We start from the raw sequence: 18,393 nt of genomic DNA, 5'->3' as shown, positions 1-18,393 counted from the left end.
TTAGAAAAATGCAGATTACCAGGCCTCCCGGATCTACTGAATCAGCTGCTCTGGGCATGGTGCCCAGGGGTCTGCATCTTAAGCACAAGGATATGTGAGAACCACTGCCCTCAAATGTAGAAGATTAGGTAAAACAGGGGATCCTGGAAGGGCAAATATTCATTTAGCAGTGGTTTAAGGACAGAACCCTGGCTGGGTATGTCTTGTAGTCAGAGTTTTATTTCCCCATTGACCTGTAGCCTGGTTTGGCTCTTGGAACTGCCTGATTCAGCTCCTGGGGCTGCCTAATTCAAATGGCATTCCTGGAGCACCCCAGTTGGTAGAGGCAGCCTAGTAAGCTCCAGAGCTACTGCATAAGATTGATAGATTCTTACTACCCAAAAGAGCTTGGACAAATGGGAGAGGGGAGGCTGAAGTCCTCATTCTGAAGAGGGCCCTCCTTTTCCTGACACAAAGGCAAAATGCTATTGCCAAGCCATGTGATGTACTACCTAAAAGAGGTACACAGAATTCACAGAAAGGTGCTAGATAGGCAGGCTGGCAAAGACCTTGGTGGGTCAGTACCAGAAAGTATCTGGAAGGAGCTATGCTGGGTCAAGACATGAGGTGGAAGAGATCTTAGGTAAGTTTTAGATCTTTAGGTAAGATCTTAGGTAAGTTTTGAAGGAAGGGGAAGTGAAGTATTGAATGCCAAGCTCTGTATTAGACATTTCACCAAGTTTCATCTGATTTTCACAACAATCGTATGAGATGGATATTCATTTGTGCAATTTAAGAGAAGGAAATTGAGGCTCCCAGAGATTAAGTGAGCTTCCCAAATTCACATAGCTCATAACTAATAGAGAATCAAATACAGAGCCGACTGGCTCCAAAGCCAGTGCCCTTTCCATTACACTATTCTGCCTCTCCCATTGCTTCCAGAAATGGCACAGAAATTTTTAAGATACATGTTCATGGTCTGAAGGGGGCAAGCGCTAATCATCTGTGCCTCCAGACATAAGGAGTGAAGGGAGGACATTGATCCAGAAGAATATCTTAGGGAAAGTGGAACAAGGGTAAACGCACATGCCCAGAAAAGTTTTACAGCTTCAGAATCTAAACATATGGAGAGATAGGTAGAGAAATGGGATTCTGGTAGTAGTTTGATTTGTTTAGCCAACTGTTGGCCTTTGGCATGTCACTGAACAACTCCTTATTTCTCCATCAGGAAATGAACATGCAGAGAATGGGAACAGTTGTTGTGCAGACCCCAGGGCTGGGGAATCTCAAAGGAGATGAGGGCTACCAAGGGTGTCAGGAAAGCTGAAGGGCCCAGGGTACAGGCTGCAGCCATGACCTCAAGCTCCAGAGGCGACATATTGATCACACATGAGCTCATTCTACTCCTACATTCCATAGTCCTTCCCTCCCCTCAGGACCAGCCTTTGATTGGAATCCCCAGGATTATCTGGGGAACTGGTAATACTACCCACCAGTGGGGTACCCTGGCTGCCTTCACACCAGCCACTCTATGGCTGGGTAGTTGCCTCTCCTATTCTTCAGCCAAGAAACACTTGCAATCGTCTATTTAGCAATCGTCTATTTACTTGCTTCCACCATATGACCATGAACTTCTTGAAAGCACAGTCTGTCTTCTTTACTGTTGTATCCACTACATTAAGCACAATCCCTTCCACATAGTACATGCTCACTAAATACATGGTGGAATGAATGAATGGGATCACGTGCATCCTCACCCTCTAAGATGTAAGATCTAAGGGGGCCCAATGACCTGCCCTCTCAACCCCAGGTTACAACCCAAGGAAGCCCCAGGGAGGCTCAGTAGTTGGGTGGGCTAGGACCATTCCCTCACCAGGCAGCCCCTAAACTCCTGCCCTAGAGAGCCTATCCCAAGTGCTTCAGCTCACATTCCCCCACCCACAGTTTACTTTTGCCTTAAAGAGCAACACTGGAGCTGTTTGGCCAAGTTCATGCCTAATGCATTCCTCATACTGCAAGTGTTTCTCTTTGCAAAGCATCAGGCTCAGATTCCAGTGCAGGAGAGGGCAGCACTCCTGTGGGAACAGAGCCAGGAGTCCCCAGGTCGCAGCTGCTCTCTCACTTTTCTTTTTGCCTGATTAGCTCTGGCCTCAAAAACACTTCTCTCTGGCATCTTTTATTTACTGAAAGTCAGAGATAGGACAGTCCTAGGACTCACACATCTCAGAACTGGAGGGACCCTGGAATGTTCTCCCGACCTCTTGGTTTTCCAGAGGTAGAAACTGAGACCCAGCTGGTGTGGGGGAAAAGCCAGGTCTAGAAGCTTGATCCAGCTGACTCAGAAAAGCTGAGGACATCTCACGTACCACCATGGAGACCTCACAGCTGTCTGGTCCAATGTCCTCATTTTCCACATGAGGAAACTGAGGCCTAGACAGTTAAATGACTTGCTCAAGGTCAACCCGGATGAGTTAATGAGAAACCAGGACCTACGGAGATCTGCCAACACACAAACACACATAGTCCATCAATAGCTAAATATGAGTGAGGTAGTTCTGAGTGTCTAAAGCCACATTGTATATACAAGCAGATACAGCAGACCCAAACAAGAACGTGCTCAGTGGCTTACCTCATATGGAATGCCTTCAAGTCAGTCTCTGAGTTCTCTTCTAAGTCACCATAAGTGCAATTCAACACAGACACACTCTAGACCATGGGAATGCAACTGTGAAAAGACGGATTTCAGGGACCTCATGGTCAGTGAGCCTCCCGTGGGGTGCTGAATACCTGGCAAAGGAGATTTATGGGTCAGTCCTGGTGGGTGACTTTAACTTCCTGGTCTGCAGAAGAGCCACTCTCAGAATGAGGTTACTCAACTACTTCCTGTGTGACCTTGGTCCAGACACTTATCTCTTCTGAGACCCAGTTTCATTGGGGATAGTACTACTCACAGAGGTGTTATGAGGATGGGATAAAATACAGAATTCCAAGTTACTAGCAAAAAGTAAGTGATAACCACATAAATAGTCCTTTAACCAGCCTTACCAAGTCCTCCAGCACCCCCTCATCACCTTTAATGAGAGCTTTTGGGTTTTATGGATTCTCTGGGTTGGTAATAATTATGACTACACCTGCGGGGGACTTACTTGTAAGATTGCTTCAACTCCCAAGTCAGCAAAATGATCCCACCATTTAACCAAGCAATCCCACACCAGGTAATTCATGCTCATGGAGATAATCCTCTGAAAAGAAAAGCTCTCTGTGTGAAGTTCATTGCAGCTCTGTTTAGAAAGGTGAAAAATTAAAAACGCAGTGCTTGTCCCAGATAGGGAAATGGATACATAAATTCCAAAGCATTCCCTCAATGGAATATTACTTAGCCTTTAAAAATGATGAGTATGGGCTTCCCTGGTGGCGCAGTGGTTGAGAGTCCGCCTGCCAATGCAGGGGACGTGGGTTCGTGCCCCGGTCTGGGAGGATCCCACATGCCGCAGAGCGGCTGGGCCCGTGAGCCATGGCTGCTGAGCCTGCGCGTCCAGAGCCTGTGCTCCACAACGGGAGAGGCCACAACAGTGAGACGCCCACGTACCGCAAAAAAAAAAAAAAAAAAAAAAAAAAAACAACCAATGATGAGTATGAACACTGCAGGGATATGGAAAGATATTTACTACATAATGTGAAATTTAAAAAAGCAAAAAGCAGTTATATCTGCACAGTTACATGAAAAATATATTTGCTTCTGGATACAGAGTAGAAGCACAGGAAAATAAAAAATCAATCCATTAGGGTGATGAGAATGTGAATCTATTTTTTAAAACTTGTTTTTTGCTGTTACTCCACTTTGTGCAACAAATACATTTTTTTAAAGAATAGGGAAGAAAACTCGATACGTGCTCCAGAAACAACTTAGCTGAAGGCAAGTTTCATTTGTGGGAAAATACCTGGCATGGAGTTGGTACTCAGGAAGTGTTGGTAGAGAGAATGAAGGAGTAAATAAGTGAAGAAGCGAGTGAACAGAGCGCCAAAGCTGTGCCACTGGGAAGCCAAATTAGACAAGAAGGATTTCTGTTCTCTTTTCCCACTTAAGCTACTGGCTCAAGGTCTGTTTGGAAAAGCCATCCTGGGTCTGCTCTTCCTGTGGAGCTGAGAATAAGAGGATAGATGAAGCACTGCACATCTGAGCAGGCTCAAAGGAAGATAAAGTATGCACAAGGCTTAGCAGAGTCTCAGGCACATAGCAGACACCCAGCAAATGTTGACCACCGTTATGACCATCAGTAGTGGACAGAAGCAGAACCAGTTTAGTAGAGACCACCTGGGTCTCCACGAAAGAGAAGTGTTATCTTGGGAGGAGGCTGGAATGGGGCAGAAGCCCAGTATTCAAATCTCCTCTTTGTTCTAAACTAGCTGTGTGAGCTTAGATAAGTGAGTTTGCCTCTCTGAGTCTCAGCTTCCTCATCTTTAAATACCAGAATAATTTATTGAGATATTATTTTGAATTTATTTTCCCACCACCACCATTCCTTAGTTTAGAGGTATTTTCAGGACTCAGAAGCAGAAGCCACTTGAATCTAACATATGTTCCTATCTTTTGTAAAAGCCTAAATTCATCAAAAAGATAATTCTATGTATCCCCAAAAGGAGATGAGAAAGAGAGAGGATGCTTAACTTCCTGACTAGGAGAGGATAGGGGCTGGTATGTCCCAAAGTAGCAAGAACCCAGCCAGAGTTGCCATGACACTCCTAAAGAAGGAGGTGGTGTGGTGCCCTCCTGCCTCAAAGGGCTTCCCATCCCTTAAGTACAACCCCAAAGAGTGGAATTTCTGAGGACTATGTAAAATGGGACTGAGCTTCTTAGCAGGTGGACCTGATATAAAAAATAACCAGTACAGAGAGATCTTTGCACAAAGTTGGGAGAAAAGAACTCCACCAAAACTGTGCAGGATGGAGACTCAATGCCCCATTTAAGCTGATAAAAGAAAATAAAGAAATGTGCTATTTGCCACTCACTTGAGTTTTGTGGACTAAGATCTCACTCAGTGGTGAGCTTGTTTTTTAACTGATGCTCTTTCAAAAACAAACAAACAACTTGATATTTAGCCAATTTCCATGGTGTAAATACTCCTATATGGCCAATTTCAAACTACCAACATTAAATTACTAAACATGGAGAGTTGAGAAGAAGTGCACACAATTGGCTCTTCTGAGCTGGCTCCCACATACACCACTGAGATTCACACATTATGAGCTTTCTGTGTCTAGAGCACTCTCAAAGATTTTTCTCAGCACTAGGATTTCTAGTACAGTAGGTTAAGGCTAATTCATAATGGTTAAAGCCATTCACTTTATCAAGTGTAGTCTGCTGATTTTATTTATGTTGAAATATGGCCTAGTGGAACTGCTGACACTTCTACCTTTGAAGAACACCCCTCCCCAAAAATGAGCCATCCCCTTTGTCAATAAACAAATATAAATGTTCCAAACTGAATCTATTCCTTCCTTTGATGAAGTGGTCTTGTGCCTAAGAACAGACCATGCATCATCACTAAGGGTTACTAAGAGGAAGCCCATATATCTTTCCTTCAAGTTGTTTTAAAACAATATATTTTAACCTATAACTCATAATAATCCTAAAGGTAAGATTAGGACTAGAAGATTACTTCTGTAAAATAGGACTAACTACTGCTAGTCCCATTTTATAAGTGAGGTACAGAGAGGTTAAGTAACTAACCCAAGGCTACACAGCTAGTAAGTAGCAGAGCTGGGATTCAATCTAGGTAATCTGAGTCCAGAGCATAGGCTGCTAAACTCTCCACAGCACTATGTCTCCCTGTGCAGTAACAAGCCACGTACAGGATGTGGTCTCATCTTGGGTCTCTTCCATCCATGGGGCCAGATTAGAAAGCAGTCGGCAATCTCTCTCCTTTCCTCACCTAGGTATAAGGTACCCAATGCATCTTCTGGCAGCTGATTGTGGATGAGGGAGTGGGCCCCATTTTTCTCTTACAGGCACAAGTACTGCCAATAATAAAGCAACTATTTCTCCCAGTGTGCTTGTCTCCACAAGGTGGTAGCTCTGGGCTGTAGTAGGACAGTGCTTCTAGAGCCCTTGACTATGATACCATCTGACAATGCCCTATCCTCATAATTAGAGTGAAGGTCCTCTGCCCTCACCCCTCCTTCTGTTCCTTGGAAGCCTCATTTGGCAACTGTATAGGTCATGTCAGAGACAGGGCAGTGAGGGATAAGGGAAAATGAAACTTAAAGGCGGGAGCTGGACAGTCGTCAACATTCAAATAAAATTTTGAAACAAGAATGCTGTTGAGTTAATGTTTCTATCAAGGTAACTCTTGGCAACTCTCAAACCAAGACTTTATGCCAAGATCCACCATTCCAAGAGCTGTTGAAGAACCTGTGATTGTCCAGCTCCTGGGCAGCTTCCCCTGGCTTGACTCTGGTCAGATGCCAGCATCACAGCCCTCTTAGCTGTGTAAGAATTCTCCTGGAGTTCCCTCTGGTGAGGGAAGGAAAAACCTCTGGTCTGAAGATGAGGCTGACAATTCTGACAGGTGTCGGAGGGGGTCACGGGACTTATGGTTTTATTACTCTGGTCACCTCTGTTGTTTGGGGGCATTTCCCATTGACGAGAGGATGCCCCAGCAGCTGTCTTCTGAGACTCAAGATGCGTTTCCTTTGTGACAACCAGGGGCCTTACCTGATGGGATCAGCCTTTATAAGACACAGAATGTGAGTCCTCTGAGCTTCACCCCAGTGACAGGAACAGAGTCCCAAAACATGGCAGGAACGTGGGTTGGGACTCCTGCCCTCCAGCAGAGTAGGAAGATGCTGGCTTGGATGTTAGGAGAGCTGAGTTCTTTTGATTCTGCCGTTAACTAGATGCATGGTTTGGGACAGGTCTGTTGGCCTCTCTGGGTCCCAGTTTCATCTGTAAAATAAGGAAGTTGGACTAGATCATTATTACCAATAAGAGATCCCTGGTGCTTATGGAATAATGGTGGGGGGTGGGAGAATGGAATCACCAAGCTATTTTCAAACAAATTACAAAGGGAGATTGTACCACACAATGTCATTGCTTTGCTTTTCACTGTAATTCTACCTATTTGGTGTGGTAACACTAATTCTCTCCAGAGGACTGGAATAGTAGATTGATGGTGTTATCTATATCCTTACTAAATAAGAAAAGGAAAATGAGAAACTCCTCAATAAATGAGGTTGCTTGAGATGCACAGAAAGAGAATTAAAAGCAGGCAGTAAATGCTGTATCACGTGGTCTCCCAGTCCCTTTCCTCTCTAACCCTCTCTGACCAGATGATTTGGGTTCCCAAGTATGGACGCCCTAGGTGCCTCTAGTCATCCCTGCCCCAAAGGAACCTGGAAGGGCTTTGCAGGTATGCCAGGTCTCCCTGAGGTCCTGGAGGGCTGGGCTAATCCCAGACTGATCCAATAATTTGGTTCAGAGTCAGGGCTGGAGCTCTCCCTGCCAAGTGACCTCAACCCCAGAGGACTCAGAAACATCTTGTCCTCTCAGGCCAGCCCAGCCCTGCATAAGCAACTGATGCAGGAAAGACTGCCATTCAGCCTGCAGTGCCGAGGCCCAGACCCTGGGTCATGTGGAGAAACAACAGTATTGCCTGGCTGTAGCTCATTTTCCGAACAATGTTTTAAAGGTACACCTAGGGAACCACTACCACCATCAAGATATAAAATACTTCAACCCCTCCAAAAATGTCCCTTTGCCTTTTCCATCCCCAGGCCCCAGGAAACCACTGATCTGCTCTCTGTCACTATAGTTTTGCCTTTTCCAGAATGTCATATAAATAGAATCACACAGTATGCAAGCTTTTAAGCTGGGCCTCTTTCACTTAGTGTAATGCATTTGAGATTCCTCTACACTGCTGTATGTATCAGAAATGTGTTTCTTTTTGTTGCTAAGTAGTATTCCTGATTATTATTATATAGTATTCCTAAGTAGTATTGCTAAGTACATTCCATGCATATATCACAATTAGTTTATCCATTTATTAGTTGATAGGTATGGGTTGTTGCTAGTTTGTGGCTATTATGAATAAATCTTCTGTGAACATTTGCATCTTTGCATAGACATTTGTTTTAATTTCTATTGGGTAAACTCCTAGGTTTGGAATTGCTGAGTCTTATGGTACATGTGTATTTACCTGTATAAGGAACTGCCAAGTGGTTTTCCAAAGGGGCTACAGTATTTTGCAATCCCACCAGAAATAAATGAATCGTTCTTGTTGCTCCACATCCTTGCCAGCACTAGGTGTTGTCAGTCTTTTTAATTTTAACCATTTTAGAGGGGGAGAGGAGAGGTGGTATCTCATTAAGTATTTTGCCCAAGGTCACAAAAGTAGTAAGTATTGGGAATGGACCTCAAACCCAAGCCACATGGCTCCTGGTCTGGGGGCCTAACCACTACATTTGACAATCCTTGCTCTACTGACGAAAGTTTCAGTGTGAGCAAAACCAGACCTAGATCCTGCTTTCTTGGAGCTTACCACCAAACTGGGGAGATAGATATTTATGTAATGACTATTCAATAGAAAATTACAACTACAAAAACACCTAAAAGAACAAATAATAGGGAGATGTGACCAAGTCAGGACATTTCCCCTGAGGAAATGAAGATTGAGTTTACATTTGGAGAAAGAGTGATGTTAGCTAAGCAAATGGGGAAGACAGCAGAGCATGTCAGGGCAGGGGACCACACAAAGACCAGGCAGGAAGGAACATTGTACCTCTGCATTTTTATCATCTTTTCTCTTTTCATTTATTCACTCAATTGCCCTTACACAAATTAAGGTGGCCAACTCATCCTGGTTTGACAGGACAATTGGTTACCCTACCTTGAACTGATCCAGAGTGGAATATGCCCAAGACCTTGGAACCACTTTAGGGAAGTAAGCCCCCATATCCCCAGAGGATTCCAGTACAAATGGAAAGCTCTTCTGGATGGCATACTTTTTCATAATCAGATTTCTTGAAAGAAAAAAAAAATTCTGACTTAGCCAGGGGAGTACAGCCTAAGAAGAAATTTTGGAGGAAAAAAAAAAACTTTCCAGCAAGAAAACACAGCCTCTATTTACCTTCTTTACTGGAATCCACAAAAGGAGAAGCTGTAGTCTAAGGCTACAGGATGGCCAGCAAAATCAGGCCAAAAGAGACAAAGAAAACAGAATAAATCAGATTTCTGAAAACGGCTTTCCTTCCATATCTTATCTCATCACCTTATATGACAACAAAATGGTGAAAAGAAGAAAGCAAAAATAAACAAACAAAAAGAACAGGTGAAACAGGAATGCAAAAGAGAATGGGAAGATGGCAACCTCCTGAAGGTAATAAATTACTTCAGCAATTCTAGACCCCAAAGTTTTTTAAAGAACAGCTATAAAATAAATTCATTCAAGGCAAACTTAGGAATTTCAGCTGAGTTCAAAACAGTATTCTACAGGGAACTATATTCAATATCCTGTGATAAACCATAATGGAAAAGAATATGAAGAAGAATGTATATATATGTATAACTGAGTCATTTTGTTGTACAGCGGTAATTAACACATTGTAATTCAACTATATTTCAATAAAAAATAAATTAAAAAAAATAAAATAATATTCTAATGACCTGAAAAATTACTACAGCCATAGGAGCAATTTATGCCTTGGGTCATTTGGGTTCAATATTACAGTGCAGTGATGCTGGGGTGTCACAAAGATTAGTAACTATATTGTCCAAATTGAGAAATCCAGGCATAGAAATATTTTTAAGATAATAAGTAAATGAGAGGGTGGGATGTTCAGGTCAGGGCAAAATTCAAGATGGCAGGAGTGGGAGAAGCACTGCTCACCTGGCCTTTGGTAGAATCTGCTTATCACCCCAAATCAACAACAGCTAAGAGCTAAATCTGTGAAGACCCAGTAGGGACTAAATTCTTATTCAAGTTTTTCCATCCTGCTGTAGTTCTAGAAATTCTGAAGTCCGTGTTGGCCACGTACACATCATAGGCCTGACCACGGCAGCCAGGGACAGAGCTCTGGCTACATTTATCTCATAGGTTTGCTCCATCCTAAGCAGAGGACATGGCCCAGAGGATGTTCAGGGTAATCATGAAGTTATGGTCTTCCAGAGGACCCCTCCCACTAGTCTTGGGTCTGGGAATATTTTCAGTGTGTTAACAAAGTGAAATCACACACACACACACACACACACACACGGAGTTAGCAACTTAAGTAAGAATGTGGGACTTCCCTGGTGGTCCAGTGGCAAAGAATCCGCCTTGCGATGCAGGGGATGCAGGTTCAATCCCTGGTCAGGGAACTAAGATCCCACATGCTGTGGGGAAGTTAAGCCCACGTGCCACAACTACTGAGCTCGAGCACTTCAACTAGAGCCCACGTGCTCTGGAACCCACACGCCACAACTAGAGAAGAGAGAACCTGCACGCCACACCTAGAGAGAAGCCGTCATGCAGCAACGAAAGATCCTGCGTGCCTCAACGCAGATCCCGCGTGCTGCAACTAACACTCGACGCAGCCAAAAATAAATTTTAAAAATAATAATAATAAATAATAAATCTTTAAAGAAAAAAATAAGAATGTGAAAAAATTTCACAAACAGCTCTGTGGCAGGAGGCATATTAATACCTGTGGCTCCTGTCATGCACTTGTGTCCTCAGCACAAGCTAGTAACACGGGTGGTGCTTGACAAACATGGAACTGAGCAAAAGCACCCAGCCCAGGCATCACAGGCAGAAGACAGGTCCTGACTCCTATCGGGGCCTTTTACTGCAGAATCCCTGGTTCTCCCCTAAGCCAGCTCAGTCGCCTGCAGTCATCCACCTAATGATGTCCTTACCCCAAAGAAAATGAAATAATTTATTCTTGTATGAAATTTTAGGAACCCTCAAACCTGGTGGCTGACTTAGGAATAGAGAAATCACTTGCTGCAAGGAATCTAATATTAGAAATGTAATGGTTGCACCCAGCTTTTCCTTCTAATTCTGAGGAAGTTTTGCTGTCCCAGGAAGTTGCTGTCATGCAGAGGGCAACCCCAAGCTTCTCCAGCCCATCAACTTGCTTTCCAGGTTATAGGGGCTGACTCCCTCTGAAGGCTTCGACTGCCTACCTTAGTTGATATTCTCCCTCGCAAAATCACAGCCTTATCTCCAGATTCTTATCATTGGTGTGTCTTTAGCTCTTCTAAAGACATGAGAAAAAATGACAATTTCAGAAGACATGCCTGAAGAAGGAAAAGCTCCTATCCGATACAATTAGGACACATTTCCTCACTCATAATGCAATCACTGGATTTACTAACCGCTTACTCACGAGTTGTGAGGTTTAAATAAGTTCATACAAATAAGACTGCTAGAAAAGTGCCTGGCACAGAGAAAGCACTCAATAAATATTAGCTTTAAAAGTGCTGAATATCAATTTGGATATATATGCCTATATAAAGAGATATAAATAAGATCACCCCTAAGAAGCAAATGATTCTACTTTGGGGAATCTTTACTAAAAAACACTCATAGATTCAGACAAAGATTTATTTATAAAGATGGTCATCAGAGCATTGCTAGTAATAGGAAAAAAAAAGAAAACAGGAAACAACCTAAATGTCCAACAATAATGAAACAAACTATGTCACTTTTTTTTTAATACATTTATTTATTATTTATTTTTGGCTGCATTGGGTCTTTGTTGCTGCAGGCTTTTCTCTAGTTGTGGTGAGCGGGGGCTACTCTTCGTTGCGGTGCATGGGTTTCTCATTGCAGTGGCTTCTCTTGTTGCAGAGCACCGGCTCTAGGCACGTGGGCTTCAGTAGTTGTGGCACGCAGGCTCAGTAGTTGTGGCACACGGGCTTAGTTGCTCCATGGCAATGTGGGATCTTCCTGGACCAGGGCTCGAACCCGTGTCCCCTGCGTTGGCAGGCGGATTCTCAACCTTTTCACCACCAGGGAAGCCCTATTCCACTTTTCAAAACCATGTTTTTAAAGAATTTCTAATGCTGTAAGAAAATTATCATTACAGGTAAAGAGGGATATAAAACCATTCACATAATATGATCTCAATTATAGACACCCCAAACAAACATCTATGAAACAAATATCTCCATAAGAATAGATTGGAAGGAAATACTCCAAATATTACTTGTGTGTTTTTCTGAGTAGTGAGATTCTTTATTCATTTCAGCATTTTTCAGATTGTATATCTACAATGAACACGTATTAATTCTACATAGAGACAAAATAAAAAAGTTAAGAGTCTATTACCATATCACAACTAATACAAAAACAACTGTGAGTTCTCAGACTAAGTCAGTGGCAGGGGGCAGAGAAGATAACCCTGAGACTGTGTCCTCAGAATTTGGTGACCCTAGTGGGTTACCAAGGAGACAGAGAGGGTATTCCAGGACAGCTCTTAAGCTTTCTAGCTTGAGCAAGCATGGACAAATGATGGTGTCACAAACCACAATAGGAAATGTAGAAAGAAAGGAAGAAGAAGGTTGGGAAGAAAGAAAATAAATTCACTTTGGCCTCACTGGGTTTGCAGTGTCAAAAGCATCCCCAGGTAGAGAAGCCCTGTCAAGAGCCTGTTACGGGCAAGGCTAAAGCCTAGGAAAGAGATTTGGGTATGCTTTTGGGTGTGAGTCACAGTAGTGCATCCTTGAAGCTGTGGCTTACCTGAGGATGCTCCAGTATTCTGTGTGTTCTGTGAAGGGGGTCAATCAAACTCTGCTCCCATGGAGGCTCAGACACTTGGGGACTACTCCTTCCACCCAAAATGTGACCTGAAGTAGCCCTTGCCTCCTTCAGTCATAGGACTGCTGCTGGATTACAACGAAGAGTCTTACAGAGACTCACTGTGACTTAAACGCTGTTTGGTGCTCTGGGTGCTGCTTCCATTGAGGACTGCACTGCACTCTCAGAGTCAACCACATGAAACCTGCTACGGTATATTTCATAGGAATAGTATTCAAGACAGTGGCCCCTGCCTCATGCAATGGCCTCTTTTTACAATAACCCACGGGAAAACCATCTCAGGCCTCAGGACCAGGAAAGTATGAGCATCTGGACAGCATGAATTCTATAACTGCTCCTGTTTCCCTCTTTGATTTGGCCAATAGGAAGCTCAAAACAAAATCTGTGGCCCATCGTCTGCAACCTTATATGATCACAGAGTGTGCAGTTTAGTTTAGGTTGCTAATCTATTAACATTTCTGTCTTTGTTGTTTTGCCACCTTTATTTTCTCTTTGTCCCAATTTCTTCAACTATGAATTTTCAAGAACCACTTAAAGTCAAAATTCTCCTTCCATGTCGTACCCACTTTTTTTTTTTTTTTTTTTGTGGTCCACGGGCCTCTCACTGCTATGGCCTCTCCCACTGCGGAGCACAGGCTCTGGACACGCAGGCTCGGCAGCCATGGCTCACGGGCCCAGCTGCTCCGCGGCATGTGGGATCCTCCCGGACCGGGGCATGAACCCGCATCCCCTGCATCGGCAGGCGGACCCCCAACCACTTCCCTGCGCCACCAGGAAAGCCCCCATGCCCACTTTTTGACTCTGTTTCTATCTCCTGGAGTTGCGCAAGAGGCCCTCTTCCCCACAGCAGCCCTTCAGTGCTCAGGTCCTCCACTAAATCTTATATTTTTAGGCACCAGAGCCCCACTTTCTTCAAAAATTTCTCCTAGATGTGAGCACTTAAAGAATCTTTCATCCTTCCAGACTCAACTGATGCCTTATCTTCTCTTGGCATCTTCCCTAAAGCCCCTACTCAGGACGTCACTCCACAGCAGTATTCACAGCAACCTCATGCTTTCTTTCCCACTGGACTGGGGACTCCTGATACACAGATGTCAGGCCCTATTGGCCTCCAACTGGTACCTAGTCAGGGCTCAGGGCATAATATAATAATATATGCTTAATAAGTATTTGTTGAGGAAGAAAATGAATGACTTAATTTATACACAACCTCCTCACTCACAAACATGCTAAAAGAAAGCCAAGCTCCGAGGAAGAAAAGGGAGAGCTCAGGTCTGTCCAGGTGTTTGTGAGCCATTCCATCTGACAACTCTTTTTTCCCTAGGACTCTCCTGGACAGATCTGAGGCCCTGGGTACTGGGGCCAGAGCTGATTCTCCCAGCTAAATCCAGGGTAACTGGGATACATTTTCACAGAAAGAAAGAATTTCACAGACCAAAAATGCAAGATGCTGGATGCTCCAATCTGTACTTATGTTAACAACACACATTTATGTGGGTCTAATAATATGCCAGGCATTGTTCCGTGCTCTTTACAAATATCATCTTATTTAATCCTTGTAATGACTTCACAAGATGGGTATTATATCTATCCCCATTTTATTTTCATGTAGGGTTTTTAGCATTCAAGTCAGCTATCCTGAAATGAAGGAAGATATAGCTATTCAGTCACTGAATAAAAGAAAATTAGTTACCTTGAGCTCCAATTCATATAGGGCTGACAAACTGAATGACAGCCTTTGATCTGAGACCTGGACCCCACAGAATACCACCTCACGCACTAATCACTTATTAAGCATCCTCAGCTCTGTCCTCCATGAGTTCACAGCCTGGTGGAGGAAACACCACGCATCCAAACAAATAAATTATCTTAGGATCAGGGGACCAATACGGTGCTGGCAGCAAGAGGAAGTAATTACCTCTGGCTAGAAGAGACAGCTTCCTGGAGGGGGTGATGTCTGAGTTCCATTTTAACAAACGGACCAGAGGGGAGCAGCAGAGAGGGAAGCGAGAGTGCAAAGATGCAGGGATGTGAAATGGCAATGGGGGGAACTAGTGGCAGTCTGGGGTAGCAGGAGAGCGTAGAGAGGGGATGATTTGAGGGATGAGGGATCATCATTCAGGTGATGGACTTGGCTGCAATACCAAGAAGCTTAAAGATACTAACGGGTATAATAGTCATTTCTGTTCTAGAAAGATTCTTTGAGCAGCAGTGTGAGCGAGGGTGGTGAGATTAAACAGAGAGAGACCAGTTAGGAAGCTGTGGCAATAAACCAAGCAAGAAACAGTGTGCACCTGAGCTAGGGCACTGGATTCTAGGGATATTTGGAAACCTGAAGCTTTGGACTGATTGGATGGCTGCTAAAACAGTATATGATGACACCCGGGTTTCTGACTTAGAGACCAGTGGGGCAGTGCATGCAATGAGCTGGGGAGCACAATCTGGGATTATGCTTTCAGGAATGAGGACAAGCTCAGATAGTCTCTAAGCTTGGGAAAGTCAAACTGGGCGACAGAAATTTTCTTCTTTATCTCAGAGAAGTTACTCAGATTCTCATTCTCGTCTCCTTTTAATAAAATATGATGCATTTCATTCTGTCATCATAGTGAAAAATCATTGCCCTCTGCTGGGAATTAATAACCTTTCAAATTAATAACCTTTGGATAGGAAAATTGGTTTCATTAATACCTCCCCTTGCACGTTGTAGTTTCATCATCTTTCTGTCCTGCTGTCCCCTGAAACCAAAAGCCCAAGACTTATTGTCTGAGAAGCCTGAATGACTTTATGCTCAGAAAGAATGATCAGAGCTCTTAGTAACTGGGCTGAGTTGAGTTCACTGATCACAAATGCTGGTATGGCCTTGTGTCTGCCCCTCAGCCGCAGGGGAGCCCACCCTCGGCTGGAAGGGACTGTGAGAGCATCCTCCCCCAGCTCTTGGTCTGATTCCTAATCTTAGCAGAAAAGATGTCACCCATCTTGGGATGCCACACCTGGGGAACATGGCGCCTCCCTCAGGCTCCACCCAGCTTTATCTCTGACTGACATCGAGGTCTTGACAGCCGTTGTGCTGCCTCAAAGAGTTGGGTGACTGCGCATCCTCCACAAAGCGTCTCAGAGTCAGAGTGAGGCTCCCCACAAAGAGAAGCTAGATAGCCTTTCAGGAGAACAACAGAAGGTGTAATCATAAAAGCAATCTTTTTCTCCCTACCCCACCCTCACACAGTCTATGAAAGATTCCAGGTGGATATTCATTTATCCTTTTCTGCTGAAAACACTTTAGCAGCATCTTATCATCTAGAGCATAAAGTCCAGACTCCTCAGCATCCAGGGACCGCCCCCCCCACACTCTGGCTTCCCAGCCTTCGGCTTCCTTCCACCCACAAGGTCCCATGCCTCTGAGCCCTTACTCAGCTGTTCCCTCAGCTTGGAAAGCCCTACTCCTTCCACCCACTTACACATACACACAAGCCCTCATTCATCCCTCAGGGCCAGCATGAGCATCACTTTCCCTGGAAAGTCCTCCCTGAATGCCACTCCCCATCAAGCAGAATCCACCACTCCCTCTGTGACCCTCCCCGCCCCAGTCCTACCTGGTCAATGCAAGGCTACGTGTGAGAACGGGTTGAGCCACGGGAGAGAATGTGTAGTGTCATCAAACTAAGATGCTCTGTGTGCTGTCTCCCTAGCATAGGGATGTAGGGAATCGGAGTCAGAGAGACAGGGTCCAAATCCTACCACTTATTGGCATAATGATTTTGGGCGAAATACTTATCCTCTCTGAACCTCAGTCCCAATTGCCTCTCCCATATTCCCACTGTCCTGGAGTTACTCCAGTGTCTGACTGGCTGATCCTGTAGTCGCTGGGATGGCAGGATGGAAGATCTGGTCCTCTCCACCTCTGTGTGGGGTCCTCCTAGGTCACCCTCCATCATCTCCCATTCTGCTGGAAATAAAATGCTCTTTGGGCTTCCCCAAAGCCACAGCCCGTGCCTACCTCCAGCCCCTTGCAGTAACCCCGCTGCCTAGTGCTCTTAGAAACTTTTGGGTTGTCCCAGAGCTGGCAGAGGTGGGACAGGTGCCAGGTTAAACACTGTCTCCAATTTTATCTTCCAGAGTCATTTGGAAGGAGATCTCGAGCTGCTGAAACAAAGGAAACATCACAGGAGACAAGAACCAGATTTCTGCTCTTTAAAGAAGAAACCAATAAGGGCTGTCAGATTCGGCTCAATCACTCAGACACGTTACAGCAGTGCGGCTTCAACTCCTCTCTGCCTCTGGTGATGATAGTCCACGGGTGGCTGGTAGGAAACGCTGACATGCCTTTTTTCTCTCTACTTTCACATTTTCTTTTCTTTCCCTCCCTAGTGTGTTCAATTGTAACAAAAAGATAGGGAGCTAGTGATAACAACCTCATGCATAATACTTTTAAAGTACATTCTAATTTTCCAAGTGCTTCCCCACACATTATCTTATTGATTATCTCAATTTCATGAGTAAGCAGGGCAGAGAAAGTATAATTATCTCCACAGTTCAGATAATAAAATGTGGCTCAAAAAGGTCACACAGCACATAAGGGCCCATAAGAGATTGCAGTTCATGAAGGTGAATCTGCATGTTTCCCAAGAGGAGGTAGGAAGCCAGAAGACATAGTCTCCCAATAAAATATTATATTTGTAAGGGTTAAATTCAGCTGCAAATAACAGAAATCCAAATTGGCAGTAGTTCAAATAAAACAGAAGTTTTTTTCCATTTCATACAACAGTCCAGTATATGTAATCCAAAACTGAATAAACAGCTTTGGTCACTGAAGTCCTCAAGGACCCAGCTCATTCCCTGCTCACTATTCTGCTATCCTTAGAGTATGGTCCAAGATGGCAGCTAGAGCACTAGCTATCACATCTGCATCCCAGGTAGCACAAGGTAGTAAAATGTAAACACAAAAAAGTAAAAAAGCAGGGATTTTAAAAAACAACTATATTGAGGTATAATTCGCATTATACCATAAAATTCATCCATTTAAAGTGTACAGTTCAATGGCTTTGGGTATATAAATGTGTTTTCTTAGGTTAGCTTCCCAGAAGCACCTGTGAAATGCTTCCAATTACATCCATTTGCCCATACCTAGAGGGAAAGGTGGTTAAGATATGTAGCCTCTTAGAGAAAGTGTAGCTTTTCAGTGATGCTAAAATGCTATTACTGTGGAAGAAGGGGGAAAAGAATATTGTGGGCAGTGATTGAAGTCAAACAAAAGTTTCCAAGAAGAAATTCTGCCTTACTGGTTTCTAGGCCACCCACGATTTGAAGCTTGGTTCACACTGTGAAACCTCCAGAGATCTGGGGTCTATTTCATGACTTGAAACCCTTTCCCTACCATCTAATTGAAAAATACTCTGCAACCCCCGTCTATCCTAGCTTAGAGAGCAAAATGAGCCCATCGGCCCACCACCACTCTCTCAACATGTATTCACTCATACCCTCCACATGAACAAAACAGACCCCATGCCGGGCCTCATGGGGTAATGGGAACCACATGACGCCATGTGGGTGTAGCCACAAGGTGGGTTTGCCATCCCAGAAAAGCACAGAGGCTCTTGTAGCCTGCCAGCAGCTTCCTCCT

General features: G+C 44.1%; 1 protein-coding gene across 1 annotated transcript in view; it reads left to right on the top strand.

Annotated features, from left to right (window-relative positions):
• The window catches only part of LIPC (lipase C, hepatic type), a 173,896-nt gene that overhangs the window by 128,830 nt on the left and 26,673 nt on the right, over positions 1–18,393 (top strand). The window contains exon 4 of the mRNA XM_060293564.2: positions 16,890–17,077. Coding sequence (XP_060149547.1) covers positions 16,890–17,077 — 188 coding nt within the window. The remainder of the gene's footprint in view (positions 1–16,889; positions 17,078–18,393) is intronic.

This window comes from Globicephala melas, chromosome 2, assembly GCF_963455315.2.
Source record: "Globicephala melas chromosome 2, mGloMel1.2, whole genome shotgun sequence".
NCBI lineage: Eukaryota > Metazoa > Chordata > Mammalia > Artiodactyla > Delphinidae > Globicephala > Globicephala melas.
Note: the sequence above shows the minus strand (reverse complement) of the source record. Positions and strands in the feature narration are given on the sequence as shown.